General features: G+C 28.6%; 2 protein-coding genes across 3 annotated transcripts; both read right to left on the bottom strand.

The window, feature by feature from the left end:
* Positions 1 to 475: 475 nt before the first annotated feature.
* On the bottom strand, positions 476 to 2128 carry LOC130936013 (uncharacterized). Its single transcript, XM_057865979.1, has 2 exons — positions 1587 to 2128; positions 476 to 1121 (listed from the first exon to the last, which is right to left on the bottom strand). The coding sequence occupies exons 1-2, from the start codon at positions 2068 to 2070 to the stop codon at positions 625 to 627; spliced, it is 981 nt and encodes a 326-aa protein (XP_057721962.1). The 5' UTR covers positions 2071 to 2128; the 3' UTR covers positions 476 to 624.
* Positions 2129 to 9903: 7775 nt separating this feature from the next.
* On the bottom strand, positions 9904 to 13932 carry LOC130933181 (uncharacterized). Of its 2 annotated transcripts, none has more exons than XM_057862730.1 (11): positions 13621 to 13932; positions 13155 to 13279; positions 12933 to 13049; positions 12477 to 12720; positions 11969 to 12117; positions 11507 to 11853; positions 11294 to 11393; positions 11124 to 11183; positions 10743 to 10826; positions 10535 to 10651; positions 9904 to 10311 (listed from the first exon to the last, which is right to left on the bottom strand). In XM_057862730.1, the coding sequence occupies exons 2-11, from the start codon at positions 13239 to 13241 to the stop codon at positions 10012 to 10014; spliced, it is 1605 nt and encodes a 534-aa protein (XP_057718713.1). In that variant the 5' UTR covers positions 13242 to 13279; positions 13621 to 13932; the 3' UTR covers positions 9904 to 10011. The 2 variants fall into 2 exon arrangements, with proteins under 2 accessions (XP_057718713.1, XP_057718711.1); XM_057862728.1 differs by having other exon boundaries at positions 13155 to 13259.
* Between the last annotated feature and the right edge of the window lie 5382 nt (positions 13933 to 19314).

Genomic DNA, 19314 nt, shown 5'->3' with positions numbered 1-19314 from the left:
ACAACTAGTTAGGGTTGTCAAACGGACCAACTTGTTCCATTTAGATCCGCCCCATTGGACTAGCACGTTTTATTCACCGGTTATAAATTTTTAGTCCGAATTGTTCATAGTTAATCCAATAAGTTAAACCAGCCGACTTATTTACCTATTTATTTTATTTTTTGTAGAAAATATCATTTTTAGGTAAAAAATTCTAAACATGTATATTATTTAATTGATGGGTTAGGTTTTTGAGTTTTAACAAAAAAAAAATTAATTTTAAAAAAATGCAAATAAAAAATAAATAGACGGCTGTTTAGCCCGCGAGTTGCCTATTTAATCCTCTATCTTTTTTTCGAATTAGTTAAGCTCAACATGTTTAACTCGAAATTTAAACGAACTTAATTTTAGAGACAAAATCCGTCCTTTAAACAAATAAATGAGCTAATCTGATGGATTTAACCTATTTTGACGGCCTACCATTAGTCAACTACTATTTAATAAAAAAAATGAACAATTATTATAATAATTTAAATTTTCCATCTAATACAAAGTTATTGTACAAACTTACACAAAATCATACAACTATTTTACAAAGAAAGAACAAGATGAATTCTTTAGGAGTAACTTTTTTTGTGAATTATTTTAGAGTCCAAATCCAGCTAATCTTCCAAGAATGCCATGTTTATATGGCAAGTAAGTCTTCTTCTTCATATCCTCAGATTCAGCTCTCTTCATTGCATAGTGCAACTCATGTGGTGACACGTGTCCCTTCTTTCTAGAAGAAGAATCTATGGATCTAAAGCTTGATGTTTTGTTAATACTCTTGTTGTAAAGAATGTTCTTGAATTGATCCTTGGTTGAAGCTCTTCCTTCAGAGGCACTTCGGAACAACAACAAGTCTTTTATGCTCCATCTTTTTGATGATGAACCACCTTTGTTGTTGTTATTGGAGGATGATGAGGATGATGCTAAGATTGATGAGGATTCTAGTTTGTTGGTCAAAGGTGGTTGTTGTTGTTGTTCTTGAAATGGTGTTCTATATGGTGAGTGTGATCTTGTGATCCTTCTACCTGAGTTTGATGAAGACAATGTTGATGATGATGCAGGGGTTCTGTCTCTTCCTCTTCTCTGTTGAGTTTCTGAACAAGTGGAAAACTAATTAGATTCAATAACAACAATAATAATATAGGTCTTAATACATGTTTTATTGAAATTGGGTGGATTTAATTCAATTTCAAAAACTAATAACTAATTAGAAATAGATAAGGTGGAAAATCAGGTGCAGGTGCTGGTGCAGTTGACTTTACGTAAAGTTGATAATTGAGAGTCGTTAGATGATTTGATTGATTTAACTAAATTTTCATCTAACGACTCTCATCTATCAACTTCATGTGAAATCGATTGCACCTGAATTTTCACCGATATATAATCTCTTAAAACCAAGAGTTGTTCACAAAGTCAAAGGCTAATTACAAAATAGATTTTCATTTTCTTGCTTCATTTACAATTTAAAAGCACTAATGATTAGTAATTATTTTCCTAGAATAATTTTTTTTAAAATGAAACTATTTTTTTTCAAAAATATAATCCATTAATTAACATACCTTGATGAGACTCATTAGCCTCCTTTTTTTTTGAGAAAGCTTTGAATAATATGTTTCTTTCTTTTTCTTCTTCTTCTTTTTCATGAGTTTTTATGAACAATTCATTGCCCTTAGGCTCCAAAAGCTTGATCTTGCCGCCATCAAAAAGTTCCTCAGCCGAACGAGAAGGTTTCTCCGATTCGCGACTCACAAAGAATGCAAAACCTTCATCATCATCTTCGTCGTCGCCGTTGCCGTCGTCTTCATTATTATTAGTAGTAATACCTTGTTGAAAATGCATTGTTGAAGAGGAAGAGGAAGAAGAGAAGTATTCATGAAAATCAGCATATAACTCAGAAACCCTAGATGGACTTGTTGGAGCACTCAAGTAGTATTCTCCAAAACGTTTTGGTGAAGAAGGTGCACTCAAATATGGTGAACTCATTGTCCCACTCATGAATTCAAAATTATCCATACTTGAAGAATTTTGCACCATCACTTCCATGTCTTTTTTTTTTCTCTTGTCTTGGATATGCTTTAGGCCTAAATTAGGTTTAGGTCACGGTTGTATATTATATATATATAGTTATATAAACACATGTGGAGGGAAGGTGGGAGGAAATAGCTATTCTTGTTTCTCAATTGTGTACTACTATTCAATTATTATGATTTATTGTATAAAATATTTTATTAATGATTATGTGGCCTCAATACATGGATATTCAATCAATGATATGATATAAAATAAAATACTATTTATCACCACACATGTTCTTCTCATATAAGAAATATCTATTATGTTTTTTTGGACATCAATTAATTTTTTTGGTTTTTTTTATTGTGGATATTTTGTTTGTGCTTCCAAATTAATTATTAAAAGAGTTGAGACATCAATTTAATTCTAATTTGAGTTAATATCCAAATTTCTTTTAATTTTTTTGATTAACTAAAAATAAAATTTATCTTTCAAGAACTAAATTAACATTACTATTTTTTTTGAAATTTTTGTTATGACCAATTTGAGATTTTAGTCTAGATACTTATTTCACATGTGTTATAATTAGTTCTGTGGGCTAATTCTATTTTTCAAATTATATTTTCCTTATTATTCTCAAGTATAGGATATAATAACTAAGTACCAGCTGGAAGAATAAGATGGGAAATGGATTATGAAGTAGATTATTTATTTATTTATTTTGTTGACCAAAATTATTGGCATAGATAATATAATTATTATTAACTCGTTGTGAGATAGTTAAGAGAAGCCGCCTTCTATTACCATTGCATTGGATTTCATTTATGATTTTATGTCAAAGTCATAATATGTTAGCCTGTTGTGAATAGAAATCAATCAAACAATCGTCTTATAAGAAAAGTAAAACTATCAACAATACAACTTGCTTGTTGCCCCACAAGGGTGATTATTAAAATTAAATACATGTTTGGAAATAATACATAACTTGTATACAATAAACTTATCTACTTAGCACATATATTAGGGCCGGGCTAAAATATTATATATTATTATTGAAAGGGATATATAATATATTTAAGTGCACGCTTCAAAAAATAAATTAAATCAACTTAAATCAACTAATTTATTTGTATATGACAAATATGTATATATATTTCAAACATAATATATAAGTACACATACGTATACATGTAGATATGTGTAGCAAATAAGTCATTATCCACTTGCTACACAAGGCAAATCTGGGTGTTATATATTAATTAGATTACCTTTAACTTGGTCAATTTCAAGCTGCCATTATATAATATGCTATCATATGTATACGTATAATCTAGAAGAACCATGCCAAGTCAACATAAATTTTAGTAACCAAGCCATAGAAATAAATGGCAATACTATTTGAATTTGTGGATATCTATTTCATTCTTATTTATTCGAGATGAATTTTTAGTAAAAAAAAAATTTTAAACGTAATATATATAAAATAATTATTAAATTAATTAATAATATTATATCATATTTAAATTTTTATTTTAATTTATATTATGTATGTGATGATAATTATATAAATTTTAATTTTCGTAAAATGTGTTATGGCAGTTTGATCAAATGACACAATTAGATGCTCTGTAATTTAATAATAAATTTTTTTTAAACCGGTATTATTTAACAAAAAATTGCGACAATTTTTTACCTTTCACTATTTGCAACGATTTTTATATACGTTATGCTAATTTCTGAGTTATATTTGAAATTGTGGGAGTTTTAAACTCCTGTGAATTACATATCCTAAAATCAATTATTTTAACTATAGCCTCGTTGGAATACTTATCCTTTAATTTAATTAATTAGTAATTTAGTTAGTTATCTCCATATTTATGTATTTACATAATATACACCGTTTGTGCCTTGTAATACCCACTAAAGATCAAAAGCAAAATACACATATAATTGCCCCACAAAAGAAAAATAATCCATCTAAGTCTCTTTAATTAAAAAAATTATCTATCCGGATCTCTTTAAATTATTTTATATTACTATATATTTAGGAGTTCCAAGATGTATAGCCTCATCATCATCCAAATACCCTAAAACAAAAGACGGCATTATTGTATAACTAGCTAAATTTTTTTCATCACAAGAAAAAAATATAAATATATATTATTTGTCTGGTAGAGATGGCAATGAGACAAATAGAAACAGGTTTTTAATGTGCACATAAATTATTCTTCCTAAAATGTAAAATAATAAAAAGATAAGAAAATATTTGGAACATTTAGATGTCATTTTTTTAAGGTTTAATTACTCTGTTAGTCTCTATAGTTTTACAAAATTTTCATTTAGATTCTTATACTTTTTTTTTTTAATTGGGTTCTTGCACTAATTTTTTTTTAATTAGGTTATTCTTAGCAGTAATTGGCTTAATTTTATAGGGACCAAACTAAAAAAAAATTAATACAGAAATCCAAATAAAAAAAAGTGTAAGAACTCAATTAAAAGAAAAAAAGTATAGAAACCTAATTAAAAATTTCGTAAAATTATAAGAACTAACAGAATAATTAAACATTTTTTAAATATAATATTATTTAATTTAAACAGGATAAGAATTATTTTGCTACGAATTTAAATTTTATTTAAATGCTTGTGTTTAGTTAATTGATTATTGCATATATAATTATATACATAATATTAAATTTAAATTTTTAATACTTAATTAAATAGACGAATAAAATAATAAATCAATCAACCCAATTTGATGTCATGACTCATCGTCTCTTCAAAATATGACATTGAATATATATTAATTAAAAAAAAAGGTTTTATATGGAAGTTACGTTATCGTTGTATTGATTTGTCTATATGCTATATTTATTCATTTTAAAATTATTCTTAAAGAACTCAAAGAAACATGTTAATGTCTCATTAGACTTGTTCCCCATGGGCTTCTAGAATTACTTAACGCCGTACTTAGCTTGTGCAAGGTAAACACTATAAATTTGGATCGAAAAGAAAAAAAAAACAAAGAAAAATAATACAAAATTATAACTACGACCATACATGAAGAATGGAAAAGAGTATCCCTAGTGAGATAATTAAAGAAGGGGTAAGTATGGTTTTGGTCCTAAAAGTTTAGCGACAGAATTGAAACTGTTTCTCATCTAATTTTCGATTTAAAATTGTTTTTAACGTTTTTTTCGTATTAAAATCGTTATTTTTGTTTAAATTTTTAATTTAATTCCTAAACTATCCCTGCTTTAAAATTAGATGAGGGACGGTTTCGATTTTCAGCCTCAACGTTAGGGACTGAAACAATACTTACCCCTTTTTTTAAAGCAAGGGTAGTTTAAGAATTAAATAAAAAATTTAAATAAAAAAGACGATTTTAATACGAAAAAAAAACGTTAAAGACGATTCTAAATCGAAAATTAGATGAGAGACGATTTCGATTCTGACGTTAAACTTTTGGGACCAAAACCATATTTACCCCATTAAAGAACAAACAAGAAATTATATGTGACACTATAGAACATAGAAAAAAAAAAAAAACCCTATAACTTTAACTTGCAATATAAAATTCTAAAGACAATGAGGTACTTCATACCAAACACTAAAATCCAACATGATAATAGTAAAAAAGTATTACAACTACTATTCCACTAGTGACTTTGGAATTCTTCATGTCAAAGCAAAGTGAAATCTCATTTGGAGTATTCACACACCAAACACATTTTCTCTTATGTGAATATATAAATGTTGTCGTGTTCTGTTTTGAGTTCTAACAATTAACAAAAAACCTAGAAGGTTGTTCTTCTTTGAATTATCAAGTGTACTTTATTTGATGTAATTAAAAATATTTATTATTTTTCAAATTATGTTTTGTTTATTTATTGGTTGGTGAGATTTCAAAATATTTTTTATTTATTTAGGGTGAAAGTTGGCCAGGCTATCTAAGAGGATGTCACTGTTTCAGTGTTTTGGTTTGTTTTATTAAATAGATTAGATTTTTTTTTAAATGAATACTAACTAAATAGATCAGATCATAGATTAGATTTTGTTTTAAATTGAACTGTTTGATTGGTTTGTTTTAGTCGATAGAGTGAATACTAAAAAAAAGTTGAGTAGATTAGACATAACTCGCGAGCATGATAGTATTTGTGTCTTGTGTAAAAAGGAGATCGAATGTGTTCATCATTTGTTTGTGTTCTATGAGTTTACGTGGTAGGTGTGGTGCGTCTGGTTGAAATGTTTTTAAAGAGATTGGGCTGTCCCTGAAAACATTAAAGGCTTGTTTGAGAGTTGGAATAGAACACCTAATAGAAAAGAGGAGCAGAAGAGGTGGCTAACTGGATTTTTTGAGGTTATTTAGAACGTCTAGTTGGAACGCAATAATAGAATTTTCAACAATAAAAAAGTAACTATTGATGTCATACAGAACATGACGTTTTTTAACTATAAGGAGTAGACTGATATTAATTCTACTGGTTGTTAATGGGCCAAAAATGACATAAGATTGTTAACCTTGTGTTTATATTTGTTTTTATATTTATCTGTTTTATGCTCCACTTTCATGTTTGAGCTTCATTTGTTTCAAAAAAAAAAGGATAAGATCATAGATTAAAAAAAAATTAATGAAGTTCGTTGGACCACTTGTTTAATATAATGTTGTAAAGATATAAGATTAAGATAATATATGTTTAACTTTTTTTTAGTATTTATTTAAAATTTAATCTCGGTGATTATAACAAATAATAATCCTAGACTTGGATCGTGTATTTTTTTTGGGACATTAGACTTGGATCATATGTTTTTTTTTATCATTGTCATATATATATATTTTTTTTTCTACGGTATCTCCCAACTCGCAGGTCAAGGACTAATCCGTCGCGATACTAAGCTCTATTTAAGGGTTTATCGCTGGCCAATTGATTGCTGCATGCACAAGGCGGGATTCGAACCCCCGACACTTACTTAAGCGGACTAGACCAACCCAACTTGGTTTCATTGTCATATATTTAATAACATGAAATAAGTTTGCCAATAACAAAATTCGTCTAGGCCCAGTCCAATTACACTAATCGAAGCTTAAAAAAAGACGACGGGTATACCAATGCTAATAGACAATAGCATAAAATATTATTCTCTTAATCTTTAACATAAGACGAAGTTTAGATTCCCAAACCTACAAATGCATATTATTCTCCAAAGGTAACGGAAAGTATGATTGACATGTGCATCTACAATACTTCATCACTTTGAAAGCGAGAAATTAAAAGAAAAACGTAACAAACAATAGTAAATCTAAAGACATGTGATGATTTGGAAAAAAAATTAAGTTTAATTTTATAGTACCTATAACTTATGTCAATTTTTATTATTTTATTTTTTATTTTTAACTATTTTTAGTAAGATAAACATTTTTTTTTTGTACCAGGGTATCCATTAGGCCGGAAGCCCAATGACTAACTCGGGAGAGATGGTTAAGGGACACAGACCCTCATCCATCTGTGCCAACTTGCATTGGTGAATAATAGTCACATTGAAAGTTGTAGGAATTTTTTTTGTTTTCCACGGTATTCCCGGTCTAATAGACCAAAGAGTCAAAGACTAATTCGTTGTGGATCAGAGTTTCATTTAATAGTTTGTCGTTGGCCAATGATTGCTACATACGCAGGATTCGAACCTCAAACACTTGCTTAAACGGACTAGTAAGTTAACTGTTAGACCAACCCAACTTGATTAAAGTTGTAGGAACTAAGAACTAGAGTTTAACCATCCGCATCTATGTTAAGCATATTGACCTACAATATCCGAGTGATGAATAAAAATTTTGATCATTATAGTATTTGTTTTCTAGGCAGTTGGCACACAACAACATATGGAGAAACATGAAATAATTCAGCTTAGCTTTTTTTTCCCCGCAATGTTTAGGGAAAGAAATAATTGAAGTTGTTTGAAGTACATAGCAGTTGGTCCACATAATTAGAAAAAGATACCACAAGTCTTATTTTATTAGGTTGGTCGATTTCGGTTACATAGATCAAATAATACTATTGTATTCTGTTATGTATCATGTATGTAATAGGTTTATTTATGTTTAGATATCTCTTAATTCGTAATATAATGTTTTCCACCATTTTTACTTGTATGTAGGGTTAGAAGTGAGCCGAGTTGAGTCGAGTTAGACCAAGCTCAAGCTCGACTCACGAAAATTGAGTTTGGCTCACGGCTCGACTCATTAACAATCGAGCTTATTTCTTAAGTTCAAGCTCGGCTTACCAAAAGCTCACGAGCTGGCTCAAATAAGAAAAACACAAATACATAATTTATAATTCTATATCTATAAATTATAACTTATATATTTTAAAAAATATTTGAAAAGATTAATTTTATATATTGTTTATCTATCAATAAATTATAAATTTTTTATTTGTGTCCTATATTAAAATTATATGTAAAAAATAAATATAAATTTTAAATAATTAAGATTATATATATATATATATAATCGAGCCAGTTCACGAGCTAATGAGCTGAGCTTATCCAAGCTCAAGCTCGGCTTATTTAATTTATGAGCTCAATTCCAGGCTTAAACTTGGCTCACAGCTCACGAGTTTAGCTTATCGAGCTGTTATCGAGTCGAGTTCGAGCTGACTCATGAGCTGACTTAACTCACTTCCAGCCCTACTTGTATGTTAGAGTTCACGTTTCCTATACTAAATTTAAACTTTATATATTCCGTCTTAACGTAATTTATGTGTAAATTATTTACTTTTGAAATTAGTCTCTATAAATCTGACTTCTTAGTCAAATATTCATTGCATTCTTCCATAAGAATGATGATGTCCTCCACAAAAAATGTACATTATATGAGGTTTTGATATGCTTAGCAAACACTTCCAAAACTAATATGAAAATATACAGACATAAACAGTTAAACACTATTCTTCTTTTTGTGCGAGTAACATTGGCTTCCCTTTAAATGTATTATTATGTAAACTTTCACAATGTTAGATGTTAGTGTATATTTTTAGAAACAAAAGAAAAATTGGGTTGATATCTCCCACACATTAGGAGTGTGTGACATGGTCTTTTATGATCTGATTGAGTGAGCAGTTACAGTCTTACAGATGTCCTAAAAAGAACATGATAAAGGGTGGCAAGTGGTGACCAATCAAGAGGGAAGGTGAAATGCATATTTATGGAGCTGCAATTAGAGCACTTTATTGTGTCCAGTGCATTCATAAGAGAGAGGAGACAAAATGTGGACCAAAAATGGATGTGGCAAATTACTAGAGAATTTTGTTATCAATCTTACTTTGGATGTTGGACCACCCATGCATGTCCATCAACATTAGTAAATTCTTTCTATAATCTTCAGTACATGTGAATAGAGCATTGCTTCCACTGATTCACATGGAAGCAGGTTTCATTTAATATGCAACCAATACACTATTATAAACCTTCATCCTATATAAGTTTTTCTGAAATAGTAAATTTGGTTAGGTTATCTCTGTGTGATCTCAAGATCATAAGTTTAAGTTGTGAAATTAGTTACTGATGTAATTATCAGGTTAAGTTTCCTACATTATATACTTTGGATGCGATTCTTCTTCAGACCCTGCGTTAACGCAGAATAAATGAAGTAAACTTTTTTTTAAAAAATTAGTGTGTTGATCAGAATTCAGAATAGTTTATGACATTTTATATTACTATTTTATGGTATTGATGTGCAAACTCTCCCTATTTCTCTCTAATTCCTCTATCTTTCTATAATTATCTAATTTTCACACTTCTTTATTCCTATTCTGTTACATAATCATCCAAAATCCATAAGAAATGTATCCAGAATGAGAAGAAAAACATTATTCATCATTCTTTTATTTGTGTGATATACAGCTTGCATTGTATAAAAAATTGAATGGCAGACATCAATAATAAGAAAACAATATACAGAGAAATATATAAAGAAAACTATGTGCATAGCAAGTATCTAAAACTGAACTCATATGGCATAATTTGTACAAATTGAGAGAGAGATTCAGTTTTTCTTTCCTCAAGTAATTTGATTGCCTCTTTCCCCAATTCACTTGGTAATTGGAGACATATCCAATCCAATAATGATTCCAAGTCCTTTGCAAAATCAAGTAAATACCAATCAAGCAACTTTGGGATAGCAAATTTGGTTGTTGAGATTCCAAAAGTTGCTTGCAAATACTCTCTTTTAGCCACTTCTAGCTGGTTCTCAACTTGGGATGCTGTGTAAACTCTCACCTGCATTTCACATCGTAAATAATAAAGCGACCGGTAGAATTGAGTCGGCCTAACTCATCCCTAAAAGAGACTCTAACAGCCACTGTGATTGTTTTCACCCCTTTTCATCTTATTTAAGGGTGTATATACAAAAGATGCAAATCATGAATGGAACATTGCCTTAGCTATGAAGTTATAGAAAATCAAGAAAATACTTTGTAAAATAAACCAGTCATCTACTTACAGCAGGAGAGGACAAGGTACCACAGGAGAGAGCAAATGTCACCAAGGGTTCTGACAATTCCAGTCCAAACATGCTTCTTGCTGTCATTTCGTGATTTTTCGCTCCCTTTGAGAACGTCTGCTTCGGAATTTAGCAGCAAGATAATGGTTAACTTTCTATTCTCATCTATAGAAAATCTAGTAAACTGTTAAGTGAACAAAGGACTTACAAATTTCCAATGGTAAGGAAGTCTTAAAATGAAATGCTCTATGGTTGTTGGATTCAGCATGTGCCCACCAACATTGATTGTTGCCTGTGTAACAAGAAAAATCTGGTAAATTCTTGAGCAAAACATGTTTTGTGCTTGTTTCAAACTTCTGTTTAAAGTGGTTTTACAACTAAAATCTTTTGTATGAAAGGAAAAAAGCTGAAAACTGATTGACCTAAGAAGCTACAATTTTCGGTTTTTACAAATGCTAAGAACACGATTGTTTCAAATATTCTGATTATTTTCGAGAAAATAAGAAGAAACAAACACACTCTCAATCCAACAAACAAAATACATTGCCATTCTAATCATAGGAAACAAAATTCTGTTACTAGTCCATACCTTCTGCATCAATGTAACAACCGTTTCCGGACTCTCTGGTGTGCCACTCTCTATGAATGCCTGAAGAATGAGATAAGCTTAAAGATAATACTAAATAATATTAATATGTCTTAGTATATGACAAAATTATATGTAAATATGGTCATGATGAACATAATTGACACACATACATTCATCATACAGGAGTTATAAATGTTGATCCAGAATGCAAGCTTCTCTTGATGGTTAAGTTTCTCTAAGTTGACAGAGGCAAGTTTCCTAAATAAAAGTCTGCAAAAATTTCCAAGAAATAAGAATACTTTAGCTTCGAATCAACACAAATAACAACTAGTTTGTGTCATCTAAGTGTAAATTATATCTAGTTTGAATAGAACATTACATACTTCAATCTATGTTGTAAAAACAAAGTGTTTGCTGTTCGATTTGGATTGAAAGATTTCGCATCAACTGCACATAACTGCTTGTATGGACCGATATCACGCTGTCCAAATTCCAAACAGACACCATATGGATCCCAAACTTCAGTCCCTTCGACACAGTTTTGGCGCGTTATTGTGTTACCTGCAGAGCATGGATTCTTCACAGCACTCATTCTCAAGAGAATGCTTGATAAGCACTTCAGAATATTCTCAGAGATTTTATTTGGGCTATCAGATTCTGGTAGTGGCCTTTTGTGTGGACTAGGATTTCTTAGTTCTGCAATTTGTTGGTCATTTACCCTTGTTTCTTGCTGCACAATTAAGAAAATTCACATTCATTGTTCTCAAAAAAAAATTCAGTTTTTCACCTATTATCCCTAACCCTAAGATTCAAACAACTGAGAATTATTTATGAACATCACATACCTGCCTTTTTGGAGTATCCAAACTTTTTTGTAGTGATTTATTGTCAATGGAAAGTTTCTTGATTGGAGTTTTATTTGTTTGGTTTGAAGATTGCTTCCTACTCTTGGAAGAATTGGTACATGACTGATTCTCTTTTCCTTTTCTATCCTCTATCATATGCCAAAGCCAACACAACATTCGCAAGCAAATAAGGGACTAAACTCTTTTTCGGTACGAAGTGAGATTCAACAAATGTGTGCACAAATCTAAGCAAATTTGCTTGGTTCTTCCTTTGTAGAATTGATTCTGTTATAACTGATTTTGAAGTAAAGTGATATGGATAGAAAAAGTAAAAAAGTTTTCATTTCTACCAGCCCCAGAATCAATTCTGAAAGCTATAAATGATTTTGGAAGTGAACAACCAAAAATCATTTTAAAAAACTAAAAAATCAAAATTCCAGACTCTGGAATTGATTCTAACCGAGTTCAATGTGTTTCCAAAGTCCAAACATTATGGTAAATTGTTCACCTGGAACAGTTGCAGATGTTGCTGGATTACCAGATTTCTGAGAAAAATGCTTCAATGTATCCAATTTTGGAGTATCCATTGTTGGATTTGGATTGTTTGGATGAGCTGAATGCTCCATTTTCCTCTTAGAAGAAGACATGTAAACAGCTTCTTGGTACAAGTCTTGCCTGAAATGCACAACCTGCTCTTCAAGCCTAACAATCTCCTCTTCCAAAACTGCTACTTCCGCGAGAAGCGCCAGTATCTAAATTTTTTTTTCAAGATTTCAAAATCAAGATTAGTCCAATCCAGTATGCTCCAACACCATTGGTTTTGACACCCCCCAAAAACAACATTCAAAAATCACATTTTTGTCCCCCTTAATCTATTCCTCATTGAGGACTTTTGTCAAATAGTTATGCTGCATTTTCGGTAAAAGCAATAAAAAGGGATTGAGAATTTGAGATTTATACTAACATATGGAGGAAGATAAGGAGGAAGCCTAGGCAATGCTCCCAAAGGTCTATTAAAAGCTCTTTCCAATGCCCTATGAATGTTCTCTTCATTCCTTAGCTTCTTCTTCAAACTATCTACCTGTAAAAGAAAATAAAAAATCACTACTAAGTAGTTATGTCGGTTACATGAATCAAACGACGCCACAGTGTCAGAAACAAAGTAAGCAAAGAATGGAACATTTACATCTTGTTGCAATGCTAGTTTTCTTTCTCTGCTTATGGATTTTCTTCCACCTTTTGTTGTTGCTGCATTTCTCAAATTTCCCTGCATCCCCACCTCCCTTTTTCTCTGTTTTTTTCATTCAAATCCTATAAAAGAGGTTAGAATCAAAATCAATCCACCAATCCAAAATTAAATTGAAAAAAAAAAGAATTTTTTTTTCTTTCTTGGCAGTGTGTAGTGTCATTGAATTGTGATGAAAGCTGTAAACTTTATTAGTTCTGTTTTCTCAATCATAACATATGACACATGAATTGTACTATGTCCTGATAATAAGTTCTGACTTTTTAGCAAATTTAATTATTATTATTATTATTATTATTATTACTATTATTCCTTTTTTGAAATCAATACTTTAATAAACACAATTGTCAACTCTCATGGACATGATTGCATAGCAACTAAGAGAAAATTCAATGAAAGAACAAACCTTTTTCAATGATCCTCCAGGTGAAGAATGAAACTTGACAAGAATTGCAGCATTATATATCATCTGAAGAATGTTTCATTCATCACTTGAATACAGATTCAATATTATTAAGAAGTACATAGCAGCAGCAGTAGTAACTTGAAGAAACTTAAAGAAGTATTGAACTTCATGAACCAACCAACTACCAGGGAAAAAAAAGAGAGAAGATTTTGTGTGTGTATATATGTTGAAGTTGATCCAATTTGGATGAAAAGAATTATATTAATAAAGAAATAAATAGTAAGTGTTGCTGGGGTTGGAGAAGATGAAGAGTTAAAGACATGGATTGAAGGATACTCTCTCCAATCACATAATAAAGCCTTACAAGGAGTCATGTTAAGTGGTTAATAGTTAAAAATAGTTTTTTTAACCAACATGTTGGGAGTAGTTAAAAATTGTTTACCTTTGAATTTTCTTGATAAAAATGTATAAAATAATGACATATTTTTTTTTATAAAACAGTGTAAATTAATTTTATTTTCAAATCATGTTGATTAACTATATTCATTGTGTATAAACAAATTTTGATTGGTCGAGTAATTAGTTTATTTGTCTTGTTAAACAAATTTTGGAATTTAAATTCTATTTTAGATAATCAACTTGGATTGGTCGAGTAGTTAACTTTCTGGTATGCTTAAAAAAGTGTTGAAGTTTAAATCTTGTCTTGTGCATACAGTAACCCATTAGTTAGCAGCACACTCTTAAATAAAGCTCAAATTCATAATGAATTAATTCTTAACTTGTGGAATTAGAAATACTGTAGACAACAAAAAAAATTCTACTTTATATATATATATATATATATATATATATATATATAGCAATTTATTAATCAGAATAACTCTTAAATAAATTAGTCATTAACTTAGTAAATTGAAGAAAAAAATTATTTATCATGACTTCTCATTTTTGTGAATTTTGCTTGGCTGCTAATTTATAGAAATCAGTAATATTAGAGAAAAAATAACTCAAACATTCTAAATTTATCTTATTTAGTATTTATTTATTGTATGATATGTTAAATAAAATTAAAAATAGTAAATTTTGGTGATTTTTGCTTTAAAAAAAATTGTTTTCCGGGATTTTTTTATAGAAATTACGTCCTAAAACGATGGTTAATCAATGATATGAAATATTCTTATTAATGATTTTTAGTATTTAGTCTAATATAAATAAAAGTCTAGTTTAATCTAAATATTAATGATTTTTAATATTTAAAAAGTAAATAATATTATTAAAAATTGAAAAAATATTATTACTAATATTTTTTAATTAAATAAAATTTTTCAGATTTTATAAAGTGGATTTTTTTTTTTGTGAGCGTCTTTCTTGATTCATTTGATATTAATTCTCTTTGTTTTAACTACTATAATTAAAAGATCTTTTGTAGTTATGAATATTGGAAGAATAACTTGTCACAAAAAAATATTGGAAAAATAACTAAAAAATAAAATGAAAGATGAATTTTTTACTAATTGTCTTTTAATTATATTAAAAAAATTGTTAAAAAATTTGACACAGATCGATGAATTTTATGATACAAAGAATCGACTACTTCGTTAATAAAAAATACATACATATTTTTTGTACTTTAAAATATATTCTCTATTAATATATTTTTATAATATATTTTATATTATATATTTTTTATATAATTTTTTAATATTATATATATTATTAGCCCATAATAATATTTTTGAATCCATCTCTAACTTTACTTAGACAATGTTCGATCCTCATGCATGCATGTCAATATATAATATTTTTTAATACCACTACAAATCAATTTTTAATAATTTTTTAATAGTCTTTAACAAATTTAAAGTATCAAATTACTCTTTTATATCGAAGGATTGATATGATTTAAAAAAAGTTTGAAGACTACTTTTATATTTTTAGTAAAATCCGATGAATAATTAATTGATCTAATAAAATATAAGTTTGAGAGATTGATTTGATAATTAAGATTTGATAAAATTTAAAATGTCTGATTAAAAAAATCTTAGAAATTGATTAAATATATTATTATTATTTAATTATTACTCGTTTAGTGTCCCCCCATCGAAGACCACATGACATTGACTCCAAAATACTAGCCGACATTAATTATTAGACATATCTTTTCTTTATCTGTTAATTAAGAAGGGGTTTGTTTATACTAATTAATGTGTTAGTCCAGCTAATCTTAGCAAGTCGTCGCCGTCAAGCTCTTGAAAACTTGAAAGCACTCTTTTGCTAATATATATACCTTTTAATGTTAGGGCTTTATATGTATATAAGGAGAAAATATTTTGTTTCTGAAGTTATATTTGAGTCTTAATTTAGTTCTTAAAATTTTAATTGTCTTAGTTTAGTCTCTAAATTTTTTAAATTTTAAAGACTAAATTGAAACAATTAAAATTCTAAATACTAAATTGAAGCTCGAATATAACTTTAGATATTAAACTGAATATTTTCTCGTATATACAAGATTTCAATAATTAATTCTAAATTACAGAATAAACTTGAATTAATATTTAGTACATATAGTTAATTTATGCTTATTAATTTTTTGAAAAATTACCTAATTAAAATCTATTTGACTATTTGTGAAAGCATATAATGTTCTCTAAAATTTGTGACTTTGATGTTATTGTATTTTAATATTTTTGGATGTGACGCTGGAATTTTTCATAAACATCAAGGTATTTAGCTTATTCCGAATTGTTTGTTTATTTTAAATTTGTGTCTTCTTTATAGAAAGTCAACAATAATTATCATTGCCTTAATCAACCATTTTTACTTAAAAAACAAATACAAAGTACTCTGTTCATTAAAGACCTGTAAAACACAATAGTGGACACAATGGGATGATAAATTGGCAAAATTATTGCTCAATATTTTTCTATTCTAATCTATTTATCACCAATTGAACCAACCAATTTTAACTAGACATTAAAATAAAGTTGAATTATTGGAACAAACTCTTGCTACACTGTACTAATTATAGTAAATCACATGGCTGAAAAGAAGAAAAATATAGAAGCTAGAATCATTCTAAAAATATTGGGGGCATAAATTAAATAGGTGGTACCAACTATAAATATACCAATATAGGTAGTATTCTCTTAATCATCTTCTTAATTATTCTCTCCTAAATATAATTATTTATGTAATTTTTTTATTCGTTTAAAATTTTGAAATAAATGATCTTTAACCTCTTTATTTCTAAATAAGTTAAACGTTAATAACATTAACTATTTGTTATCTTGAACACATATATAAATGAAAAAACAAAATTTTCCTTATTTAAAAGTTAGGTGCATATTTATGATGATGATAGTTTATATTATTAGTATTATTCTTCCCTAACTCAATAATTAATGTATAGAATAGAGTAGTAAAAACCATTAGAGATATAAAATCGTGGTTAATTAAGCAAAAATCATGACTAATTAAAAATGTACTTTTTTTTAGTCATAGATGTTCATTCGTAATAAAAATTATTAGAGATATAATTATTTATATTTTTTTATCAATTTAAATTTTTTGAAAGAATATAATATCATGACAAAAATATCATTACCACGATTATTTTAGAGTTTAACTACAATTTTTTCTTTGACTAAGCTAAAACCCATATTTTTAATCTTAATTAAAAAAAATAACTTTCATCTGAAAAATGGCAATAATAATAAATAAATATATAAATAAATAAAACTGAGTAGATTCTATACGGGTATCTACTCTTAAAGGTGATATACATGCATTGATGCATATATATATATATATATATATATATATATATATATTATGTGCAATATTATTTGTTTATTTGCAAGTGTATAAAAATATCTTCTATATTTATTTATGTTATACAACATTTGTCACTACTCTTACCCTTCATATATTTTAGGATGATGCTAAATATATATCTTATATGACACCAAATATATTTTTTATAGATGATAAATAAAAAGATTTTTTTGTTGCGGTCCGGTCCAACTGGCTTCGTAGTCGATCTGACCCAACTCGGAAGGACGAGCAACGAAGCACCACGTGTCTGACCCTTTACCCATACACCTTCTGAGAAACCAGTTATAGATAGCTGGAGATTAGGAAGGTTTCAGAAAGGTTGGTCCGTCTTCACAGGACCCACGTTACTGACAGGATATAAAAGAGGAGGGACCTACCTCTCCCCCAAAGTACGTCACCACAATCCTACTTTTTATATCACCTACACACTTTTTTTACTCGAGAGTCGGAGTTTTCTTGTAGGTAACACCCACTCCTCTTGAAGAATTCGGGAAGTCGGCCGCTCCTATCCCTCACCCCCCAGATCCGAAACGAGGCAACAATCCCCTGTAATATCTAAGAATCATCTCTGAACTGTCCGATATCCGACCCATCGAACATCTTTAATTATTCTTGAATTAATTATAAATAATTAATGGTATTTTTGTCAATTTACTATAAAAAGCATGTCCTAACAATATAAAGCATATCCTTAAGTTGAGACTATATAAGTATATATAATATTACTTAACATGCATTAATTAAGGGGGAGATTAGTGTAATTTTTACCTAGTTAAAAAATGTTTTCTTTATTCCTAATCAAACTTTCAACTAGATGCCTATTAATTTTGCCTTCAAAAGGCCAAACTTACTAAGGAATACATATTTAAAAACATTAATAATGAAGATAACATAATTAAAAAATTAGTTATGGCAACAAAATATAACAAAATAAAAAGTTAATGTTTGTGTCAGCTTAATTGTCCATGTCTATTATTGAAAAGAGCTTTGTAACCAACAGTGATAGCCTCCAAGATTTAAGGAAAAGGACAACAATGGAAGATCTTATAAAAACAAGCAAAACTCCATTGCTTAGGTAACATGTTATCTTGTGCAGTTGTCAAAAAACTATTAATTATTTTATTTATTTATTTTTCCATAATAAGTTAAAACCAACAACTTGAAGAGGCTCTTTCTTTGGATTCTTTAACAGAAGTGATTAAAAGGTGATGAGGTTGCTTTATTTTCCCTTTAGGTTTTTTCACCATGGATCAATTATACATCATGCATTCACACATTTGGTTTGTGCTTTCACCTTTTATTTCCTCCCCTACTTTTTGCCATAATAATAATAATAATAATAATAATAATAATATCATTTCTTCCAAAAAATTAAGTGGGTAAAAAAATAACAACATAAATTATTATGTCTCTAATATTTTTTTTAAATAAAAATATCTTCTGAGTTTGTTTGATTTTTTATATAAATTTTTTTTGGGGATTAACCAAGTATCAAATTTTAAATTTTTCGAATATAAAATTCTGATACCATATCTTAATGCTATTTTTTAAAAAAAATTAAACTAATAATAAAAAGTAACATGAATGATTGTATCAATAATAATAATAAAGGAGTTCAATAATTTGCACCAGCTGTGAAATCGATCTGCATTACCAAATTAAACTAGTATAAATATTTTTTTTATTCCAAAACTGTCCTTTCTGTGTTCCATACCATTCATCATGATTAAAGGTAAACTATAACTCAGCTAGTTCTTATTATTTACTAAAAGTACACCATTATTATTGCTTTTCTCTGTTATTAGATGGGACCATTTATAGAATCAAATATGCATAATTATGTAAAAATATTATTTTGGA

The sequence above is a fragment of the Arachis stenosperma genome, chromosome 6 (assembly GCF_014773155.1).
Source record: "Arachis stenosperma cultivar V10309 chromosome 6, arast.V10309.gnm1.PFL2, whole genome shotgun sequence".
Taxonomy (NCBI): domain Eukaryota; kingdom Viridiplantae; phylum Streptophyta; class Magnoliopsida; order Fabales; family Fabaceae; genus Arachis; species Arachis stenosperma.
Note: the sequence above shows the minus strand (reverse complement) of the source record. Positions and strands in the feature narration are given on the sequence as shown.